Source organism: Bufo bufo, chromosome 4 (genome assembly GCF_905171765.1).
Source record: "Bufo bufo chromosome 4, aBufBuf1.1, whole genome shotgun sequence".
Classification (NCBI taxonomy): domain Eukaryota; kingdom Metazoa; phylum Chordata; class Amphibia; order Anura; family Bufonidae; genus Bufo; species Bufo bufo.
Window position 1 is genome coordinate 363,342,331 of NC_053392.1, and position 20,268 is coordinate 363,362,598.

The window sequence follows — 20,268 nt, forward strand, 5'->3', positions numbered from 1 at the left end:
TTTATCAAGATTTTTTTTTTCTTGCTAAAAAGTGCACCTTATAGACCAAAAAATACAGTAAATTTTATGAGCTTGCCTTTTCACTGACAAGAGGCTTGTATTTGGCATAGTCTGCCTGTAACTAATTCTCGTTGATAGCTGGATTTCAGTGTGACCGATCGTTTTGTTCTCAACAGAGATAAGCCGCTGCTAGGGGTTTCTGGGAGCAGCTTATTCCTATCTCTATATTGAGAACCCCTTACACACTTGGCCATGGTGAGCAAGCATGTGTATATGGGAGGGTTGGACAGCTATCTAAGGTGTATGGCCCCTTCAGCCAAACTTGGAAAACCCCTGACTAGCAGAGGGTGAGGCAGTGTACATAGCAGCTCAAGCCTCAATCTCCCATCACCGTGTGTAGAGGATTAGGTAAAGCCAAGGCGATTCCTGTCTGTAGGGCTGTCTGGATAGTAGGTAGTATTTTGATATTAGGGGAAACATGGGTCACAATTATGCACCTAGTCCTTTAATTATTTTAAAGGGAATGTGTCATCAGAAAAGAGCTATTGTTTAAATCACGTTTTTATGTTAAACAGTTTCTTTTTACAATTTTTTTTTTTTCCATGGCCTTTTTATGCTTAAAAATCCTAAAATGAAGCCATTTTCACACTGGCCACTTAGCCTCAAACATGTTTAGACTTCTTGTCTATAGACACAATGGACTGTGTAGACCTCATTGACTTCTATGGGAGAGTTTTCTAGGCATGCTCTGTGACCTGTGCAGAGGTCAGGAGGGAGCAGACAAGCTGCAATATCACCCACTATGAATGCTGGATCCTGTGTCACCTATACAGAGAACACATCTGTCATAGTAATTCTGCCTGTGACAGTGTGATGGCTACTGAAAAGTTATCAGTACAGAACGGTCTTGACATATTATTAGGCCCCGCGGCCAGTGTGAATACAGGTCGATTTTCATTTTTTTTTAAATCTAGATGGTGACATGGAAAATGTAAACAAAAAAATCAAAAATTCTAACAGAAAAAGTTGAACATACAAATATGGTTAATTTAAACATTAGGTTGTTTTGTGATGACACGTTCCCTTTTAAAATGGGTCTTGTGCAGACCTGTTCTGAGCCACGCTCCGTGTTTAGTGGGTGGCGCGTATTTTTAGATTTAATGGTGCTGGAGGGAGATATAATAAGGGGAAGTCTCCATCACAGCTGGAGCTGTTCACTGTTTAAAATGCTACGTCTGGTTGGCGGCTGTTTTCTGGCCCTTCTGTGACCTTGTCTTCTCAAACTGACAGAAGATCAAAACCATTAACTGCATTCCAATAATGGAAGCAAAGGAAATCGGAGTGTCAGGATCTGACAGAAATCAAGGCTCTGCCGGGGTTTGTAAATAAACCATTTACATATTATTGGCACCGTGACTGTAATTCTTTCTCCCTATTTAGCCCCATATGGCATTCGGGAGTCCACTAGAAAGACCGGCACGCAGAAAGAAGTTATAAAGACAGACCAATTGTAAGTCTTTTCTCAGCGCACCTGTCGAGGGTCACTTACTGGGCTATTGTGATGTAACATGTAAACGTACAGAAAGTCTACAAAAATGAAACGTGACTTTGCAGCTCATATTAGTTGCTGCCCATCTGTCAAGGAAAGCGATAACTATGTGAGTTTATATGAAGACTGTTGCAAATGAACATGCTTCAGGGAGTTGTCTGGTTAGCTTTCGGCTGTGACCCTCCCTTCTGCTCCATGGTCACATGACTGGAACAGTGGCATGTTTACCGTTGCGACAAGATGTCCTGTATGCGATCATGTGACCTCCCCTTTACTTGAAGCGTGTCAGTTGCTTGGGCAAACAGCGCGTATGCCTTTAAGTGAGTGGTCCAGATGACTGCTGTGCCCCGTCCAAGGAAAGCGCGGAAAATCCAAGGCGAGAGCACGTGATTGACAGATGGAATGTCTTGCCACAACTGTGAACACAGCACTGTTCATGACCACGCATAATGCAGACAAATATATTGCTTTATCTTTTTAGCTGATCAGTAGCGATGAGCAAACCTGTGGAAGTTATAGCGGAAAATAATAAAATCACCCAGTGAAAAAGTCAAGGTTCGGGTCCGGATACCTAAACTCACAAAGTTCGGTATAAAACCGAAATTTGCAGTTCGGGTTCGCTCATCGCTGCTGACCAGCCAATTCCTTTCATCTCAGCTTCAAGGTATGCAGAGAGGCTTGAAAGGAGCATGATTTAATTAAAGTAGACATTTTGTGGTTTTGCTGAATCTGCTTTGTGTCCTCATTAAAGGGATTGTTCATCTTCTGGGGGTCTTTTGGCAGATTCCCCTCCCCCCTTGTGGCCGGACCTGCAGAGGGAAGCATACTTTCCTGCTCCCTGCTGCTTTTCCCTCCGGCCACCGCAACAGAGTTCAGGTCCCCTACTGTCAACATCTGGTTTGATTCCGCTGCAGCCAATGGCTGGCCACAGAGTTGACCTGCCCCGCTTGCGTCAAGTGACTAATTGATGTCACGTCAGTGGGACAGGTCACCACTACAGCCAGTCACTGGCTGCAGCGACGTCATACCGGATGTTGACAGCGGGGGACCCCAACTCCTGTGGTGGCAGGAGGCAAAGCAGCATGGACCAAGCGGCAGGGAGCAGGTAAGTATTCTTCCCTCCGCAGGTCTGGCCACAAGACCCCCAGAAGATGAACAACCCCTTTAAGGTTTCAATTAATTATTGTATTATGGCAATTTGGTAAGCAGTACACATGGTCTAACGGTTTTCTTTTCCTTCCAGTCCAGAAAGTCATGTGCCTGTCCAGCTAACCTACCACTTAAGTGATATCTTTTTGGACCTGTTGAACTTTGCGGCTGAGTTTCTAGTTGTAGGAGGGAGGTTGGTCTACTGGCTACCTGTGTACAAGCCAGAGTAAGTGTTTTTATATTTTACCTGATGCTTCCTTATATGATGCTTCCTGCAAAAAATGAGCCCCTACCTAAGACAATTGCCCAAAAAATAAAAAAAAATATGGCTCTCAGACTATGGAGACACTAAAACTTATGTAAATAAAAAAAAAATAGGTATCGCCGCGTCCGTAAGAACCTGGTGTATAAGAATATCACATAACCTAACCGTGAACACCGTAAAATAAATAAAATTAAAACGGTGTCAAAAAGCAATTTTTTGTCACCTTACATCACAAAAAGTGTAATACCAAGTGATCAAAAAGTTATATGCACCCTAAAATAGTGCCAATCAAACTGTCATCTCGTCCTAAAAAAAATGAGCCCCTACACAAGACAGTCGCCCAAAAAAATAAAAAAAACTACTGCTTTCAGAATGTGGAGACACAAAAACATATTTTTTTTTTTTCAAAAATGCTTTATTATGTAAAACTGAAACAAACAACCAGTCATATTTCGTATTGTCGCGTTCGTAACAACCTGCTCTATAACAATACCTCATGATCTAACATGTCAGATGAATGTTGTAAGTAACAAAAAATAAAAACGGTGCCAAAACAGCTATTTTTTGTTACCTTGCCTCACAAAAAGTGTAATATAGAGCAACCAAAAATCATATGTACCCTAAAATAGTACCAACAAAACTGCCACCTTATCCCATAGTTTCCCAAATGGGGTCACTTTTTTGGAGTTTCTACTCTAGGGGTGCATCAGGGGGGCTTCAAATGTGGCATGGTGTAAAAAAAAAACAGTCCAGCAAAATCTGCCTTTCAAAAACCATATGGTGTTCCTTTCCTTCTGCGCAATGCTGTGTGCCCGTACAGAAGTTTATGACCACATATGGGGTGTTTCTGTAAACTACAGAATCGGGGTCATAAATATTGAGTTTTGTTTGGCTGTTAACCCTTGCTTTGTAAATGGAAAAAAAAATTATTAAAATGGAAATTCTGCCAAAAAAGTGAAATTTTGAAATTTAAAAAACTAAAAAAATTATATATATAAATTTGGTTTTGGTGCATCTGTAATACCCTATGCTATACAGTTATGTCATTTAACCCACACAAGAAAACCGTAAAAACAATTAAATATAAATACAGGTATGGGAGCCAGAATATGGCTATGCAAAGAAAAAACTATATAATTGTGGTATCTCTGTCATGATACCGACCCAAAGGTCCCTGCATAGGGAACACTGTAAGAAGAAAACCCATAAAACTATGGTGGAATTTAATTTCCAGTCACACCCCATTTGGAATTTTTTCCTGCTTCTCACTACATTGTACGCAATATAAAATGGTGCCATTAATAAAAAACATGTAAACAGAAAAATAAAAAAGTTATGGCTCTGGGAAGGCAGCAAGTAAAAAACAAAAACGGAAAATCGCTGTGTCGTGAAGGGGTTAAGAAGGTCTTGAGTTGTTTGCAATGAGTTTAAGTGATGATGCAGATGCCATCCAAGCATGTCTCCTATGATCTGAGTTGCAGATTAGGAGGGTTACATTTGTTAGATATTAAGAATTAAAATGCCACAGAAAAATGATTAGTCCACCTGCTGTTTGTTTCTTTTGCCTTTTTTTTTTAATCTTTCGTCCCATTTCCTAAGTTTTCCATCTGTCGAAGGAAAGCTTATTACTGTACATGTAGAAAATACTATGCACAGCAGCAGTGAGTGAGAGGCAGTGTTATAACGGGAAGCAATAACCATTTCTGTATGAAAGATAACATCGAGCTAGAAGGATTATTTGTTTAATCCCACATGGACATCATTGTTGTGTCTGAATTTTTTACATTCTTCTAGTTGTAACCTTTGTGCAGAGTGTGCAGCCATTACTAGAGAGCTCACACACAGACACAAGCATCATGTTGAGTGCTGAGCCTTGTGGTTGATGTTTTGTCTACAGCAAGGAAAGTTTTATGTCGCCTCTGCTCTACCAGTAGTTAAACCTTTACTAATCCAGTTGCTGTACTGGCTTATCAGTAAACTCCACTGAGGTTAAGAAAAGCCTGGGAAGGCGTGATGAAAGTAAAAAAAGAAATACAACTGCCGTCACGGTTATTCTACAGCACTTGCTGCATGATCCTGATACAAACAGTTGGGTAGTAATCATGCAGAGAACACAGGGTAAGGGTCCATTCACATGTCCGTAATTTGGGTCCGCATTTGCGGACCCATTCACTTTCAATGGGGCTGGAACGGATGCGAATCCGCATTTCCGGGATCTGCATCCGCATTTCCGGGATCTGCATCCGCATTTCCGGGATCTGCATCCGAATTTCCGGGATCTGCATCCGCATTTCCGGGATCTGCATCCGCATTTCCGGGATCTGCATCCGCATTTCCGGGATCTGCATCCGCATTTCCGGGATCTGCATCCGCATTTCCGGGATCTGCATCCGCATTTCCGGTATCCGCATCCGGGATCCGCATCCGCATTTTCGGGATCCGCATTTTCGGGATCCGCATCCGCATTTTCGGGATCCGCATCCGCATTTCCGGGATCCGCATCCGCATTTCCGGGATCCGCATCCGCATTTCCGGGATCCGCATCCGTTTTTTCAGGATCCGTAATTCCGTTCCTGAAAAATATAGAACATGTCCTATTCTTGTCCGCAATTGCGGACCAAAAAAGGCATTTTCTATTATAGTGACTGTGATGTGCGGTCCGCAAATTGCGGATCGCACATTGTAGGTGTCTGTGTTTTGCGGATCCGCAAAACACTTACGTACGTATGAATGGACCCTTAAAGGGGTTCTCCGGGCTTTTAATATTGATGACCTATCCTCAGAATTGGTCATCAATATCAGATCATATCATCCCTGCCAACTGCGCGCGTGCAGTCTCCTTCTCTCTTTCTGCTCCCTGCTGTTATCTTTATGGCGAGCAGGAAGAGAGAAGGGAGACAGCAGGCACACACTGCATGCGCCTTCCCTTCATACAGCTAATCGGCAGGGGTGCCGGGTGTCGGACCCCTCCGATCTGATATTGATGACCTATCCTGATTATAGGTCATCAATATTAAAAACACAGAGAACCCCTTTAATCTGCTGATCTGGTCTATCTTTAGCAGGTGGCTGACTGATGGCTGTGGCTTGGCCTTGTGAGCATAGTTTAAAGGGGTTGTACACTTTCTGATTACTGTTGACCAATGTATTTGTGAGATGATTATATGGCACTTACTTATATAGGCTTTGTTGAAATTCTTCACCATTTTCTATATTCCATAAGTTATATCTTCTTGTTTCCCTAGTCGTCTCCATGACACCACATCCTGAGACTGACTTCCTCTGATAGGACAGGAAAAACACAGAGAGGTTTAAATCCCACCCCTTCCTCTCCATCACCAGTGTTTTTCCTGTCCTATCAGGATAGGAAGCAGGAGAGGTGCATGGAGGCTCGTTGGGGCCCACCTGAGAAGCACACAGACAGGCCGAGGTCGGATCCGGAAGTACGTCCGCCCTCCTCCTCTGGGGCCTGTGCACGGGCGCAGACAGTACATGCGGTCCCAATGCGAAGATTCCCCTGTGGCGGTCCAGGCGGGCTTCATGCAGAGGGAAAGGAAAATGGCTGCCGGAGCGACACATTGATGCACTCCCTCCGACTGCCGGCGCATGACGTCAGACGCTGGGGGCGGGGCCGGATGTCATGACATCATCTCTGGGTGCTGCAGATCACAGGAACGGTAAAAGACCGCAGGACCTGCTCAAATGGCGCCCGGACAGCACAATCTGATCCACAGGAACAAGCGCAGTAACTGCTGGCGGACGGGAGCGGTGTACAGATGAGTGCCCCCATCATGCTGCGCTCTGAAGCCGAGCCTGCAGCAAATCCAGGAGCTGTGAGTAGCCTGGTATCAAGCACATGGTGTACCACCCCTACATCCTGGTTAGCTGATCCTTCTCTCCCTTACACTTTTCAGGGAGAAAAGGATCCCCCTTCAGCTCCTGTGTATGATCCAGTGTATCATTCGGAGTCTGACGTTTTGGGAGACTCGTATACCGAAACGTATGAAAAAACATATGCGTCTTCTGACGAAGATAATGAATATAAACGTTTCCTATTTAATCCAGATGATCTTGATGAGCTGAGAAAAGCAATTAGAGCCACAATACAGATGGAGGTGCCTAAAAAGCCTATGTCGGAGCAGGAGGATATATTTGGGGGCTGGGGGAAAAAAGGAAAACCGTATTCCCAGTTCCAGACAATATTCAAAAATTAGGTCAGAATGGGAAAAGCCAGATAAAGGTGGGTAGGGGTATCAAGAGGCGCTACCCTTTTAATGATGAGGATTGCGCCGATTGGGATTCCATTCCCCAAGTAGACGCTCCCGTGGCTAAACTAGCAAAGCATACCGCCCTGCAATTTGAACTTAAAGACCCCATGGATTGGAAAGCAGAGAGCCTACTAAGGAAAACTTGGGAGCCTACGGCAGCACTTAAGCCGGGTGTGGCTTTTACTTGTGTAGCTAGAACCCTTAATTTGTGGTTAGAGCAGTTGGAGATTCATCTAGTCAATAAAACGCAGAGAGATCAGATTCTGGAGAGCATTCCGTTACTTAAAATGACAACTAGTTTTTTGGCGGATGCTGCAGCTGAATCCGTAAAACTTTCAGCACGTACAGCAGTTTTATCTAACACAGCCAGATGGGTTCTATGGCTCAAAGCATGGGCAGGGGATATTACATCCAAAAATAAGCTCAATTCCCTTCCCTTTCACGGTCAATACGTTTTTGGACCAGATCTAGACAAGATCTTAGAAAACACCACTGATAAGAAAAGGTTTTTCCAGAGTAAAGATTTAAATCAAAAAGACAGAATTTTCTTAGCCGTCAGTACCAATCGGAACAAAGGAAAGACAAGGGAAAAACAGGGAGGTGGAGTTATGCAAAAGGGGGTAGGGGAAGGAATTTCCTTCTCAACCCTAAGAGGGGAAATCTCCCCCTTTAACCCAAAACAATGACGCCATACAAGTAGGCGGAAGGCTCAGCTCCTTTTTAAGAACTTGGAACCACATAACATGAAATTCATGGATCCTAAATATCATAAGAGAAGGTTATCGCGTGGATATAGTGTCCTTCCCTCCAGAAAAATTTATTACCACTCTTCCTCCCTCTCAACAAGGTACCTTAACCACTTGCCATTCGGGCCATTTGCCCCCTTCCTGACCAGGCCAAATTTTGCAAAACTGACATATCTCACTTTATGTGGTAATAACTTTGGAACGCCTTTATTTATCCAAGTCATTCAGAGATTGTTTTCTCGTGACACATTGTACTTCATGATAGTCATAAATTTGAGTCAAAATATTTCACCTTTATTTATGAAAAAATCCCAAATTTACCCAAAAATTTGAAAAATTCGCAATTTTCTAAATTTCAATTTCTCTGCTTTTAAAACAGAAAGTGATACCTCATAAAATATTTATTATTTAACATTCCCCATATGTCTACTTTATGTTGGCATCATTTTGGAAATGTCATTTTATTTTTTTAGGACGTTAGAAGGCTTAGAAGTTTAGAAGCAATTCTTCAAATTTTTAAGAAAATTGCCAAAACCCACTTTTTAAGGACCAGTTCAGGTATGAAGTCACTTTGTGGGGCCTACATAGTGGATACCCCCATAAATGACCCCATTGTAGAAACTACACCCCTCAAGGTATTCAAAACCGATTTTACAAACTTTGTTAACACTTTAGGCGTTCCACAAGAATTAAAAGAAAATGGAGATCAAATTTTTAAATTTTACTTTTTTGGCAGATTTTCCATTTTAATCAATTTTTTTCTTTAACACATCGATGGTTAACAGCTAAACAAAACTCAATATTTATTACCCAGATTCTGCGGTTTACAGAAACACCCCACATGTGGTCATAAACTGCTGTATGGGCACACGGCAGGGCGCAGAAGAAAAGGAACTCCACATGGTTTTTAGATGCCATGTCCCATTTGAAGCCCCCTGATGCACCCTTACAGTAGAAACTCCCAAGAAGTGACCCCATTTTGGAAACTAGGGGATAAGGTGCCAGTTTTATTAGTACTATTTTTGGGTACATATGATTTTTTGATCATTCATTATAACACTTTATGGGGCAAGGTGACCAAAAAATTGGTTGTTTTAGCACAGTTTCTATTTATTTATTTTTACAGCGTTCACCTGAGGGGTTCAGTCAAGTGACATTTTTATAGAGCAGATAGTTACGGACGTGGCGATACCTAATATGTATACTTTTTCTCATTTATTAAAGTTTTACACAATAATAGCATTTTTGAAACCAAAAAATTATGTTTTAATGTGTCCATGTTCTGAGAGCTATAGTTTTTTTATTTTTTGAGAGATTTTCTTATGTAGGGGCTCATTTTTTGCGGGATGAGGTGACGGTTTTATTGGTACTATTTTGTGGGACATACGCATTTTTGATCACTTGGTGTTGCACCTTTTGTGATGCAAGGTGACAAAAATTGCTTGTTTTGACAGTTTTTTTTTTTTTTATTTTTTTTTTACGGTGTTCACCCGAGGGGTTAGGTCATGTGATATTTTTATAGAGCTGGTTTTTACGGACGCGGCAATACCTAATATGTATACTTTTTTTATTTGTTTCACTTTAACACAATAATAGCATTTTTGAAACCAAAAAAATGATGTTTTAGTGTCTCCATGTTCTAAGAGCTATAGTTTTTTTATTTTTTGAGAGATTTTCTTATGTAGGGGCTCATTTTTTGCGGGATGAGGTGACAGTTTTATTGGTACTATTTTGTGGGACATACGCGTTTTTGATCACTTGGTGTTGCACCTTTTGTGATGCAAGGTGACAAAAATTGCTTGTTTTGACAGTTTTTTTTTTTTTCATGTGATACTTTTATAGAGCTGGTTTTTACGGACGCGGCGATACCTAATATGTCTATTTTATTTTATTTTTTCTATTTTTAATTTTTTTTTTTATTCCTTACTTGGGAACTTTTTTTTTTTTACATGTGAAACTTTATTTTATTTTATTTTTTCAACCCTTTATTTTTTTTATTTTTTTTTACACTTTTCGTCCCCCATAAGGTCATACAAGACCTCTGGGGGACATTTGCTTCACTTTTTCTTTTTTTTTTCACAGTTGATTTCTCCTGTAACTGGGGCTGACATAGTAGCCCCAGTTACAGGACAAATGCACCCCTAGAGAGGCTGTACAGCAGCAATCCAGCGCTGTACAGCCTCACAACAGGGCTGATCGAGGTCTCTGAGAGACCTCACACAGCCCCTGCACACTCCGGTCACGGCGGTCACATGACCGCCAGGCCGGAACAGGAAGCGCACAGCGCTTCCTGCTCTGCAGACACAGCGCTCGGTGAGCGCTGTGTCTCCAGCGATCGTGAAGGCAGGGACACCTGGGAACTGTCCCTGCCTTGTCTTAGGGTTGCCCTGCTGTCACTGACAGCGGGCAACCCGATCAGCAGCTGCACGATTAGCGTGCAGCTGCTGTTTCTGACAGGACGTTCTAAAACGTGCTGTCAGAAATAGACGTCCACCCATAGGACGTTTATAGTCTATGGGCGGACGTGAAGCGGTTAACGATAGGCATAGAAGATTTACTAAAATTAGAAGCAATAGGACCTGCCCCGAAAGATCAGCTGGGAAAGGGCCTCTACTCCCATCTATTCTTAGTAGAAAAACCAAACGCGAAATCCAGAATTATAATAAATCTAGAACCCTTGAACAAACATGTTACATATCAAAAAGTTCAAGATGGAAATTTTAAGATCAGCAGTAAAATTAATAAAAAACGAGAGCGGTAATGGCCTCAATCGATTTGAGGGATGCTTATTACCATATCCCGATATACAAAACATTGAGAAAATACCTAAGATTTGCAATACAGACGAGGGGTCACATACAACATTATCAATTTGTATGTCTCTCTTTCGGAATTTCCTCAGCGCCAAGAGTGTTCACCAAGGTCATGGCGGAGGCAGTAGCAGCCCTAAGATAAGAAGCAATCAGTTTCTAGTGATAGCGGACAACAAGGATCTATTACAAAACCATTTACAGAAAGTTCTAAACCACCTCCAATCGTTAGGGTGGATTATCAATTGGGAGAAATCAAATATTTCCCCAAGCAGCCGGAAACATTTCTGGGGATATCTTTGGATTCCGTTTCTCAAAGATCATTCCTTCCGTCTCTCAAAATAGAGAAATTGAAAAACCAGATAAGAGAATTCAAAAAGAGAAGGTTCTGCTCTATCAGGACAGCAATGAAGATTCTAGGAAGTCTCTCATCATGTATCCCAGCAGTTGCTTGGGCTCAATTCCATTTAAGACCCCTTCAGAAACTCATTCTATCCAGATGGAACAGGTCACAAATGACCCTAGACAAACAGATCTAGATGAAAATGTAAAAAAAAACTCCCTAAAGTGGTGACTCATAGACAGCAATCTAAAGAAGGGAATATACTGGAACCAGGAACATCCTCTTGTAATCACAATGGACGCCAGTGTTCAGGGTTGGGGGACTGTAGTTCAGCAGGAAATCTACCAGGGCAAATGGCCACTCCTCATAAGACAACTATCCTCAAACTTCAGAGAACTACTAGCAATTTGGGAAGCTCTGAAGAAGACATCACATTTATCAAAAGACCGTCATGTTCTAATTTATTCGGACAATTCAACAGCAGTATCCTTCATTTAGCATCAAGGAGGGACGAGATACAGTCCACTTCAGAATCCAGCAAACAAGATATTTTCTTGGGCAGAACGAAATATAATCTCGATCTCGGCAGTCCACCTAAAAGGATCTTTAAATATAAAAGCAGATTACCTGAGCCGTCATGTTCTGGACTCGGGGGAGTGGACATTATGCCCAGAAGCATTTCAGCTGATAATAAGAAAGTGGGGCAAGCCATCAATAGATCTTTTCGCCTCCCGGAAAAATCGTCAAATAGATAATTTCTTCTCCCTCAACCCGAGAGATCTCCCGACTGTGGTGGATGCCTTCAATCAGGACTGAACATCTCGCCTAGTTTACGCATTCTCGCCCATTCCTCTAATTCCCAAGGTCCTTCATAAATTTCAAAGAGAAAAATGTACCCCTTCTACTACCTCTGAGATCGGATCCGTTGTATCAAGGGCCCATTCTCCACCCGAATTTAAAAATCCTAAAGATGTCTGCCTGGATTCTGAAGAATCCATCCTCTTAAAATTGGGGTTATCTAATAAAGTGGTTTCCACCCTACTCCTTAGCAGGAAACAAAATACAAACAAGGCGTATTTTAAAGTTTGGAGAAAATTTGCCTCTTGGTGTGGGGATTCGTTTGACCAATTTAAACCCAACATATCAAAGATCTTAGATTTTCCTTCGGGACGGATTAGACCTAGGGCTTTCTCCTGATACCTTAAGGGTTCAGGTTTCTGCATTAGGGGCTTTATATAATACTAGTCTGGCAGAGTTTCCCTGGATAGCGAGGTTCCTGAAAGCAGCAGACAGGCTTAGACCAACAATCAGAAATATGGTAGCCCCTTGGAACCTCTTGTCAGGACTAACTTCCGGCTCGTTTGAACCAATTAGAATCTGTTTCCATAAAATGGAAGGGCCACATTACATTACTGACAGCCAGGGACTGTAAGTAAATGATTAAAGCCAGGTCCTCCCCAGCAGCTGATAACATTGCCTGGGCTGTGTGCACTTCTCCCTGTCCCTGCGCTTGGCAGACGCTCCCTCACTCAGCAGAGCTGGAGAATGCAGAGTTGAAACAGCGCACAACAGGGAAGGGAGATCTGCCATCTGCTCAGTGTATAAATGAAAGCAACATGTCGTAAGAGGACCCCTTTGTGCTGCAGGAGATTAACCCTTTAGGGGGGAGGGCTCTGGTTACTGACACTTTTGGGGGGCTATTGTTACTGGCTAGTGAGGGCAAGCGTTATAAGACTCAGGGTGAGGGCAGTGGCGGCCATCTTAACTGAATAGTGAAATTGCAGACTGGTTGCTAAGGGCTGAATCTTATTAAATATGGGGTAAGTCAGTCTAATAGTAACTAATTCTGGAATATCATGTTATTAGTAACTACATATATGAAAATTGAAATTGGGGTCTAAATGTGACAGTTATCCTTTAAGTTAGATCCCAGTTTTTTACCAAAAGTTGTTTCTACTTTTCATAGATCACAGGATATAGTAATTCCTTTGTTTCGTGCCAACCCCAAAAATGAGCAAGAGACTAGGTTTCATACCTTGGATGTTAGACGAGCAGTATTAAGGTATCTAGAAATGACCAAGGATTAGAGAATTGACGAGAACCTTTTTGTCCAATTTTGCGGACCAAATAAAGGTAGAATAGCAGCGAAAAGTTCTATTTCCCGCTGGATAAGAACAGCTATTTCAGAAGCCTGGAAAGTGGAAGGGAAGGAAGCCCCTTCTTCTCTTAGAACACACTCTACAATAGGCATGGCCGCTTCTTGGGCAGAGAGATCATCAAACTCTCGACAACAGATTTATAGGGCGACAATCTGGAAAAGAGTACATACTTTTACCAAGCATTATAAGCTAGACATTTTTTCTAGCGAAGACATGGCCTTTGGACGGAAAGTCCTTTGTGCTATCGTCGCCCCCTAATACATTCTTTGTTATTTCTCAGGATGTGGTGTCATGGAGACGACTAGGGAAATGAGTATAAGGCTACATTCACACGTCAGTATTTTTCTATAATCCGATTTTCTGTCCGTTTTTTGCGGATCCGTTGTTCCTGAAAATGTTTCCGTATGTCATCCGTTTTTTGCGGATCCGCAAAAAACGGAAACATGTATAAATTTCAATAAGCAAATAAAGTTGTTTGGATTTCTTTAAAAAAAAAAAAAAAAAATTAAAATGTAATTTCCAGGAACGGATTCCGTATAAAACGGATGACATACGGAATGACATCCGTATGTCATCCGTTTTTTGCGGATCCATTGACTTTGTATTGTACCCGGATCCGATTTTTCAGGAAAAGAATAGGACATGTTTTATATTTAAACGGACATGCGGAACGGAACAACGGAAACGGACAGCACACATTGTTTCCAGGACCCATTGAAAATGAATGGGTCCAGATCTGTTCCAGAAAAAACGGAACAGATCAGGAAAGAAAAAACGGATGTGTGAATGGACCCTTACACTAATCCGGTTTCCTGGAAGTCTCCATGACACCACATACTTCCCACCCATGTTTCTTTTTAGGACATAGATTATATTTTTTTGTTTTCCTGAATCTAAGTAATTTATTATCCCTTTATCATGGTTTCGTTGGAAATACACTGGTGATGGAGGGGAAGGGGTGGGATGTTTTTCCTGTCCTATCAGAGGAAGTCGGTCTCAGGATCTGGTGTCATGGAGACTTCCAGGAAACCGGATTACCGGGGAGTGTAATACTTATTTATTAAGTCTTATATGCTGTCCACACAGAGGTCCTGTCCATAAAATGGCTGCTGATAGAGGGTCATGTAACCAGGCAAATCACCTCCATGTGATGTCTCCTCCATTCAAACACACTGCACCTGCACTAAACTCCCAAAAGAACAAGTGCAGATGGCAGGAGCAGTGTATCTGAAAGGAGGACACATCATATGGAGGTAATTTGCCTGATCACATGACCCTCCATCAGCGAACATCTCTTGGATAGGACCTCTGTGTGGAGACTTTGTAAACATGGGGTTATAACTTATGAAATATAGAAAATAGTGTAGAATTTCAATAAAAGCTATATTAGAAAGTGTCATGTAGTCATCTCCTTTATGCCGTACTGCAGACAGGTGACAGCAGGGAGGCTCCTGCTCCAGGCAGTTGTCTTACAGCCACATAACACAGGGAGGATGAGGAATGGGACATAGCTGAGCTCCTGTGACACACAGAGAACGTTTCTTTATACAGTATATCTCTCTGTTTTAATTGTCATATCAGACAAAATATGATCAAGGGAATGAAGGAGATAAAGGGAGGATCTGCTAGAATATTAATTTCTTTTTAGTGCATTTTTTTGCATCTAGTTTTTGATTAAAACTTAGTGGTTATGCCCACTTCTGAGTGAAGTTGAAAAGTCATAGGGCCAGATCTATCACTAGGATACACCACATTCGTAGTGTGAAAAAGTTGCACATTTTTTTTTGCACAAGTGGCGTTTCTCCACCAGCCTTGCCACTTTCCCAACAGCAGCGCCGCCGCATTGATCATCTTCTACTCCAGTGTCCAGGCGCACAGACTTGAGGATGTTTGGTTGGTGCGAACTGCTTATTAAATGTGTCAATTTGTGTTTTAATGAGATATTTTATGCTTTCTACATTTTCTGTGTTCAATGTTCCTTAAAGGGGAACAAGTATTTGTATAACCATCCCTTCCCAATCATTGGCACGATAACCTGCCCATGTAAATGGGCCCTAAGTAATTTTTGGATTGACTTTTTTTTTATAGCATTACCTATCAGTCAACTCGAAGACTTACATCTTTCAGTGAGTTTATTCCCTAGCATCAGAAGAGTGGGGGTTGCTCTCTTAACTTACAACTTGAGCTTCTTTTCAGTGTTGAAAATAACTGTTATAGTCACGTCAACACCAGGTTCTCCTTTTATCTCAAATCTTTGATCACCTCAAGTGCTGTATCATCAGTTTACATCCTGATGGGTACACACAAACATCCTGCAGTATGACTTGACTCATACACGAGCCTTTTCTACTAAAAAAACTAACAAAACATCTTCCTGTCTTCAGAATAAGGAGAAGATAAAGTTATGAACAAGCCACAAGTGTTCTACATACAAACATTATTTTATTTGCCATTATCATAAATTGTTAGCCAAAACGAGATAACAGCAAGTCATAAACTACCATTTTCTTGTCCTGTCAAAATAATTGAAACTTAAAGGGGGTATCCTGGAAAAGATAATGATGACCTATTAGTGGGGATCCGAGTCCCCACATTCCCGATGATCAGCCATATCAGAGAGCCAATGCACTCACCAGAGCTCTGGTGAGCGATGCAGGCTACACGTAGCTTTCCAAGGACAGCGCCATACATCGCATAGTGGCGCTGCTTGGAATTGCAGCTCAGCCCCAGTGACTTGAATAGAGCTGAGCTGCAAGTAGGCCATGTGACCGTAGTACAGTGATGTCACTGGCCTAGGAAGAGGCTATGGTGCTCAAGGACTCCTCTAACAGATGATAGGTGGGGGTCCCGGGTGCAGCACCCCCGCAGATCTTATACTGATGACCTATCGTGAGGATAAGTCTTAAATATCTTTTCCTGGATAACCCCTTCAAAGGGGTTGTCTCACTTCAGCAAATGGCATTCATTATGTATGATACACATTATACACTGCTCGTTTCCATGGTTTGACCACCCTGCAGTCCAGCAGCTGTGGCCATGTTTGCACCCTATAGGAAAAAGCACAAGCCTATGTGCGCTTCCACGGTCCCAGCCATCAGAGAGGCAGACACTTTTTCCTGTAGTGTGCACACACGACCACCACTGCTGGATTGCAGGGTGGTCATAACCATGGAAACAAGCAGTGCATATAATGTGATGGAGAAAATGAAGCCAGCCAGCGAAAGAAGCAATGGATAATAACAAAACATTAGTAAGTGCCTTGTATTAACTTTCTTTACATGGTGAATGACACTTGATGAAGTGAGAAAACCCTTTTAATGTGCTTTTCCAAGGTTCCCCAAAAGGCCATTTCAAAGAGAGGTTTACTTTAAAGGGTTTCTGTCACGAGAATTAACCCTATGCCCCCGTTACTCCAGAAATATAACTTTTATAATATGCGAATTAGCCTCTAGGTGCATGCTGCCTGCAGGTTACACTGCACTTTCAGGGGGATAGGTTCCTTAAAAGGTTTCTGTCACCAGAATTAACCCTATGCCCCCGTTACTCCAGAAATATAACTTTTATAATATGCGAATTAGCCTCTAGGTGCATGCTGCCTGCAGGTTACACTGCACTTTCAGGGGGATAGGTTCCTTAAAGGGTTTCTGTCACCAGAATTAACCCTATGCCCCCGTTACTCCAGAAATATAACTTTTATAATATGCTAATTAGCCTCTAGGAGCAGGGGTGGGGGTGGTTTTGGGCGTTGCCCCTGCTCCTAGAGGCTCCGTTCTCCTACCTCTGGCCACGCCCGGCTACACTAGATTGACAGGGCCAGGCAGCGTTGGTCTCCTACTGCCAGCCCTGTCTGCCGTGTAAATCTCGTGCCTGCACCGTCCCATCCAGTATTCGGCGCAGTGAGTGAAGGGCGCTCGCCGGCTTCCTTACTGCGCTTGCGCCGAATACTGAACGGTGCAAGATTTCCACAGAGGTGAAGGCTGCTTGGCCCTGTCAATCTATTGTAGCAGGGCGTGGCCAGAGGTGGGAGAACGGATCCTCTAGGAGCAGGCATCCTCAAATTGCGGCCCTCCAGCAGTTGTAAAACTACAACTCCCACAATGCCCTGCTGTAGGCTGATACCTGTAGGCTGTTCCTAGAGGTTAATTTGCATATTATAAAAGTTATATTTCTGGAGTAATGGGGGCATAGATGAAAGTAGGAATAGGCTAGTTAGGTTCAGCTGACATTAGCACATCGCTTATGTCAGCTAGCTTAATAGGGTTAATTCTGGTGACAGAAACCCTTTAAGGACCCTATCCCCCTGAACGTGCAGTGTAATCTGCAGGCAGCATATTGATATATAGTTTTATGGGAACAGATTCCATCAATCTCTGTTCTTTCTGAGCTCAATAGCCAGGTGTGCAGTCTTATCATTGATTGATAGCCTTCTCTGTGTACATATGGATAGCTGTCAATTCTAGTACCGTCCACTTTCTATAAAACTATATATCAATCTGCTCAGTTTCTTCCACTCTATAACATGTCCCTGCACATTGCACTGTATTTTGTGGTGACAGGTCTATCACCATGAGATTCAGTGTTAAACCATGCACAATACCTTGTAGGGCTGGCTCAGCTGAATGTAATGATTCCTTTCACTTAGCCATCCATTATGGAGAAAAAATTCTTTCAAGCTATATGCAAGTAAGCAGTTAAGTGCACTGAGGGAGAGCCCAGGCCATGCAGTGCACCCTTGCTCCTTCTGCCTCCATAGTTCCACAATGCTGTACAGACATTGCTGTTACTCACATTGGTCTCTGTTCCCATTTAGGGCTCACATTTTAAATTCAAAGTATGTTTTCAGTGTGTGGGAGGAAACCCATGCAAATATGCTATACAGATGTTGTCCTTGGTCAGATTTGATCTCAGGACCCCAAAACTGAACCATCAACAAGAAGATTCATGAAAATGCAGCTAATTTCTAAAGTGAAGCTTAAATGACAATTGTTTTCAACCATATTGTTACTGGTTGATGTAATCGACTAACACTTCTTGAAGGGGTTTTCCCTGATAGCGGTATTAAAAAAACAACACCTTTTAAATGTTCAGTTGGTTCCACACCGCCACCCGCTGCTGTGATCCCCACTGGGCCTTCATTTACATCACTTCTGCAGCCACTTACTGGCCTCAGCAGTCGTGCTGTTCATCGTTCCCATGACCACTGCAACCATTCACTGGCCTCAGTGGTCACCTGTGCATAAATGGCACGTGACCACTGAGGACAGTGATTGGCTGGTTTGGTCACATGAATGATAACAACACTTGACCACTGCAGACCCATTTTACACAATCGAGTGCTCTCTGCCAAGTTTTAAAAACAATCTTGGGTACCCATTTTAAATAGGTTGTCCCATTACAACAACTTATCTCCCATCCACAAGATAAGGTATATGTGTGACTGGCAGGGGTTCGACTGATAGGGCCCATGTTCTTTTGTTTAAACGGAGGGTCGACATGCATGCATGTCTGCCACTCCATTCAACTCTTTGGGACTGCCGGAGATACAGTCAAAAACAAGAGCTCGGCTATCTTTGGCAGCCCAGAGCCATAACATTTTTATTTTTCCGTTCATGTAGCCGTATGTCTGCTTGTTTTTTTGCGGGACAAGTTGTACTTTCTAATGCCACCATTTAATATGGCATACAATGTAGAGGGAAGCTGGAAAAAAAAATCCAAACGCAATTCCACCCAGTTCAATGGGTTTTGTTTTTATGGCGTTCACTGTGCGGTAAAACTGACTTGTGCTCTTCATCCTCCAGGTCAGTATGATTACGGCGATACCACAGTTGTATCGTTTTTCTTGCGTTTTAATGCTGGAAAAAAAAATTATTTTGGAAAAATTTATTTTATTATGTTATGTCTCCTAAGATGTGTGAGGGCTAATTTTATGCGAGACGATCTGTAGTTTTTGGTAATAGCATTCTGTGTGTGTGATTTTTGTTTGTTTGTTAAATTGATGAAAAAATTATGAATCTGTCACCCCCCCCCCCCCCCCCCCCGTTATGCGATTCACTGTATGGGATACGTTTTTTGTTATATTTTAATAGTACAGGCATTTTCGCACGTGGCGATGCCCGCGATGTTATTTTTTTTGTTTATTTATTTAGGGGGTGATTTGAATTTTTATATATTTTTTTAATATATATAAATATTTCAAAAGTTTTTTACTTTTTTATATGGCCCCAAGTGGACTCAAACTTGCAATCATCAGACTGCACATTGTGTAGAATAGTGGAATTTGCTCCATTATTCTATATAGAAATAGGTATATTACAGTTCAGTGCTGCCACCTGCTGGCCTGAAGTGTAATATACAGGTAATGAGTACAGGCTCAGACGCATTACCAGCATAGAACACTTTCAAACTTTGCCTTTACACTGAGAAACAGATCTTGAACTAGTTATGGGGAGTATTCTATATGAGTATCAGGAAAGAAGGTAAATTCATCCTAGAGCTGTGTCATAGCATATCATATACACTGCTTACAGCCTAGCAAGTACAGCATTACTTGCATCAAGCCATTTTGCCATACACAAACGATTTTAGTTACGGTAACTTTTATTATAGATTAAATGTTGGATAAAAAAAATTAACTGAAGGAAAAATGTACAAATCTCTTTTGGGATTTGAACCCGAGACCCTGTGTTGGAAGGCAGAGCACTTACCTCCAGGCTATTGAGAATAATGGTTTTATGCTGGGAAAGCTAATAAATACAGTATTACTGGTTTCTTCATAGGCATAATATACGCTAGGCTGTAAGTAGGCAGGCATTTTTTCATCATCACATTCCAAGCGCTGGAGCTGTGTGATTTTTGCAGAGACTTTTTTTTTTTAATAAGCAAAAAAAACTGAAATTGTGGCACATTTTTTTACAACATTGTCCATATGGAATAAATTGCATGGTAATTGTGTAGTGAGGGTGATTACAGGTGTGATGAT

General features: G+C 42.0%; 1 protein-coding gene across 3 annotated transcripts in view; it reads left to right on the plus strand.

Moving 5' to 3' along the window:
* TRMT11 (tRNA methyltransferase 11 homolog) overlaps nucleotides 1-20,268 on the plus strand; it is a 74,136-nt gene that overhangs the window by 26,430 nt on the left and 27,438 nt on the right. For all 3 annotated transcript variants that reach the window (XM_040429102.1, XM_040429104.1, XM_040429105.1), the window contains 2 exons: nucleotides 1,441-1,510; nucleotides 2,793-2,924. In XM_040429102.1, the coding sequence (XP_040285036.1) occupies nucleotides 1,441-1,510; nucleotides 2,793-2,924 (202 nt within the window). The remainder of the gene's footprint in view (nucleotides 1-1,440; nucleotides 1,511-2,792; nucleotides 2,925-20,268) is intronic.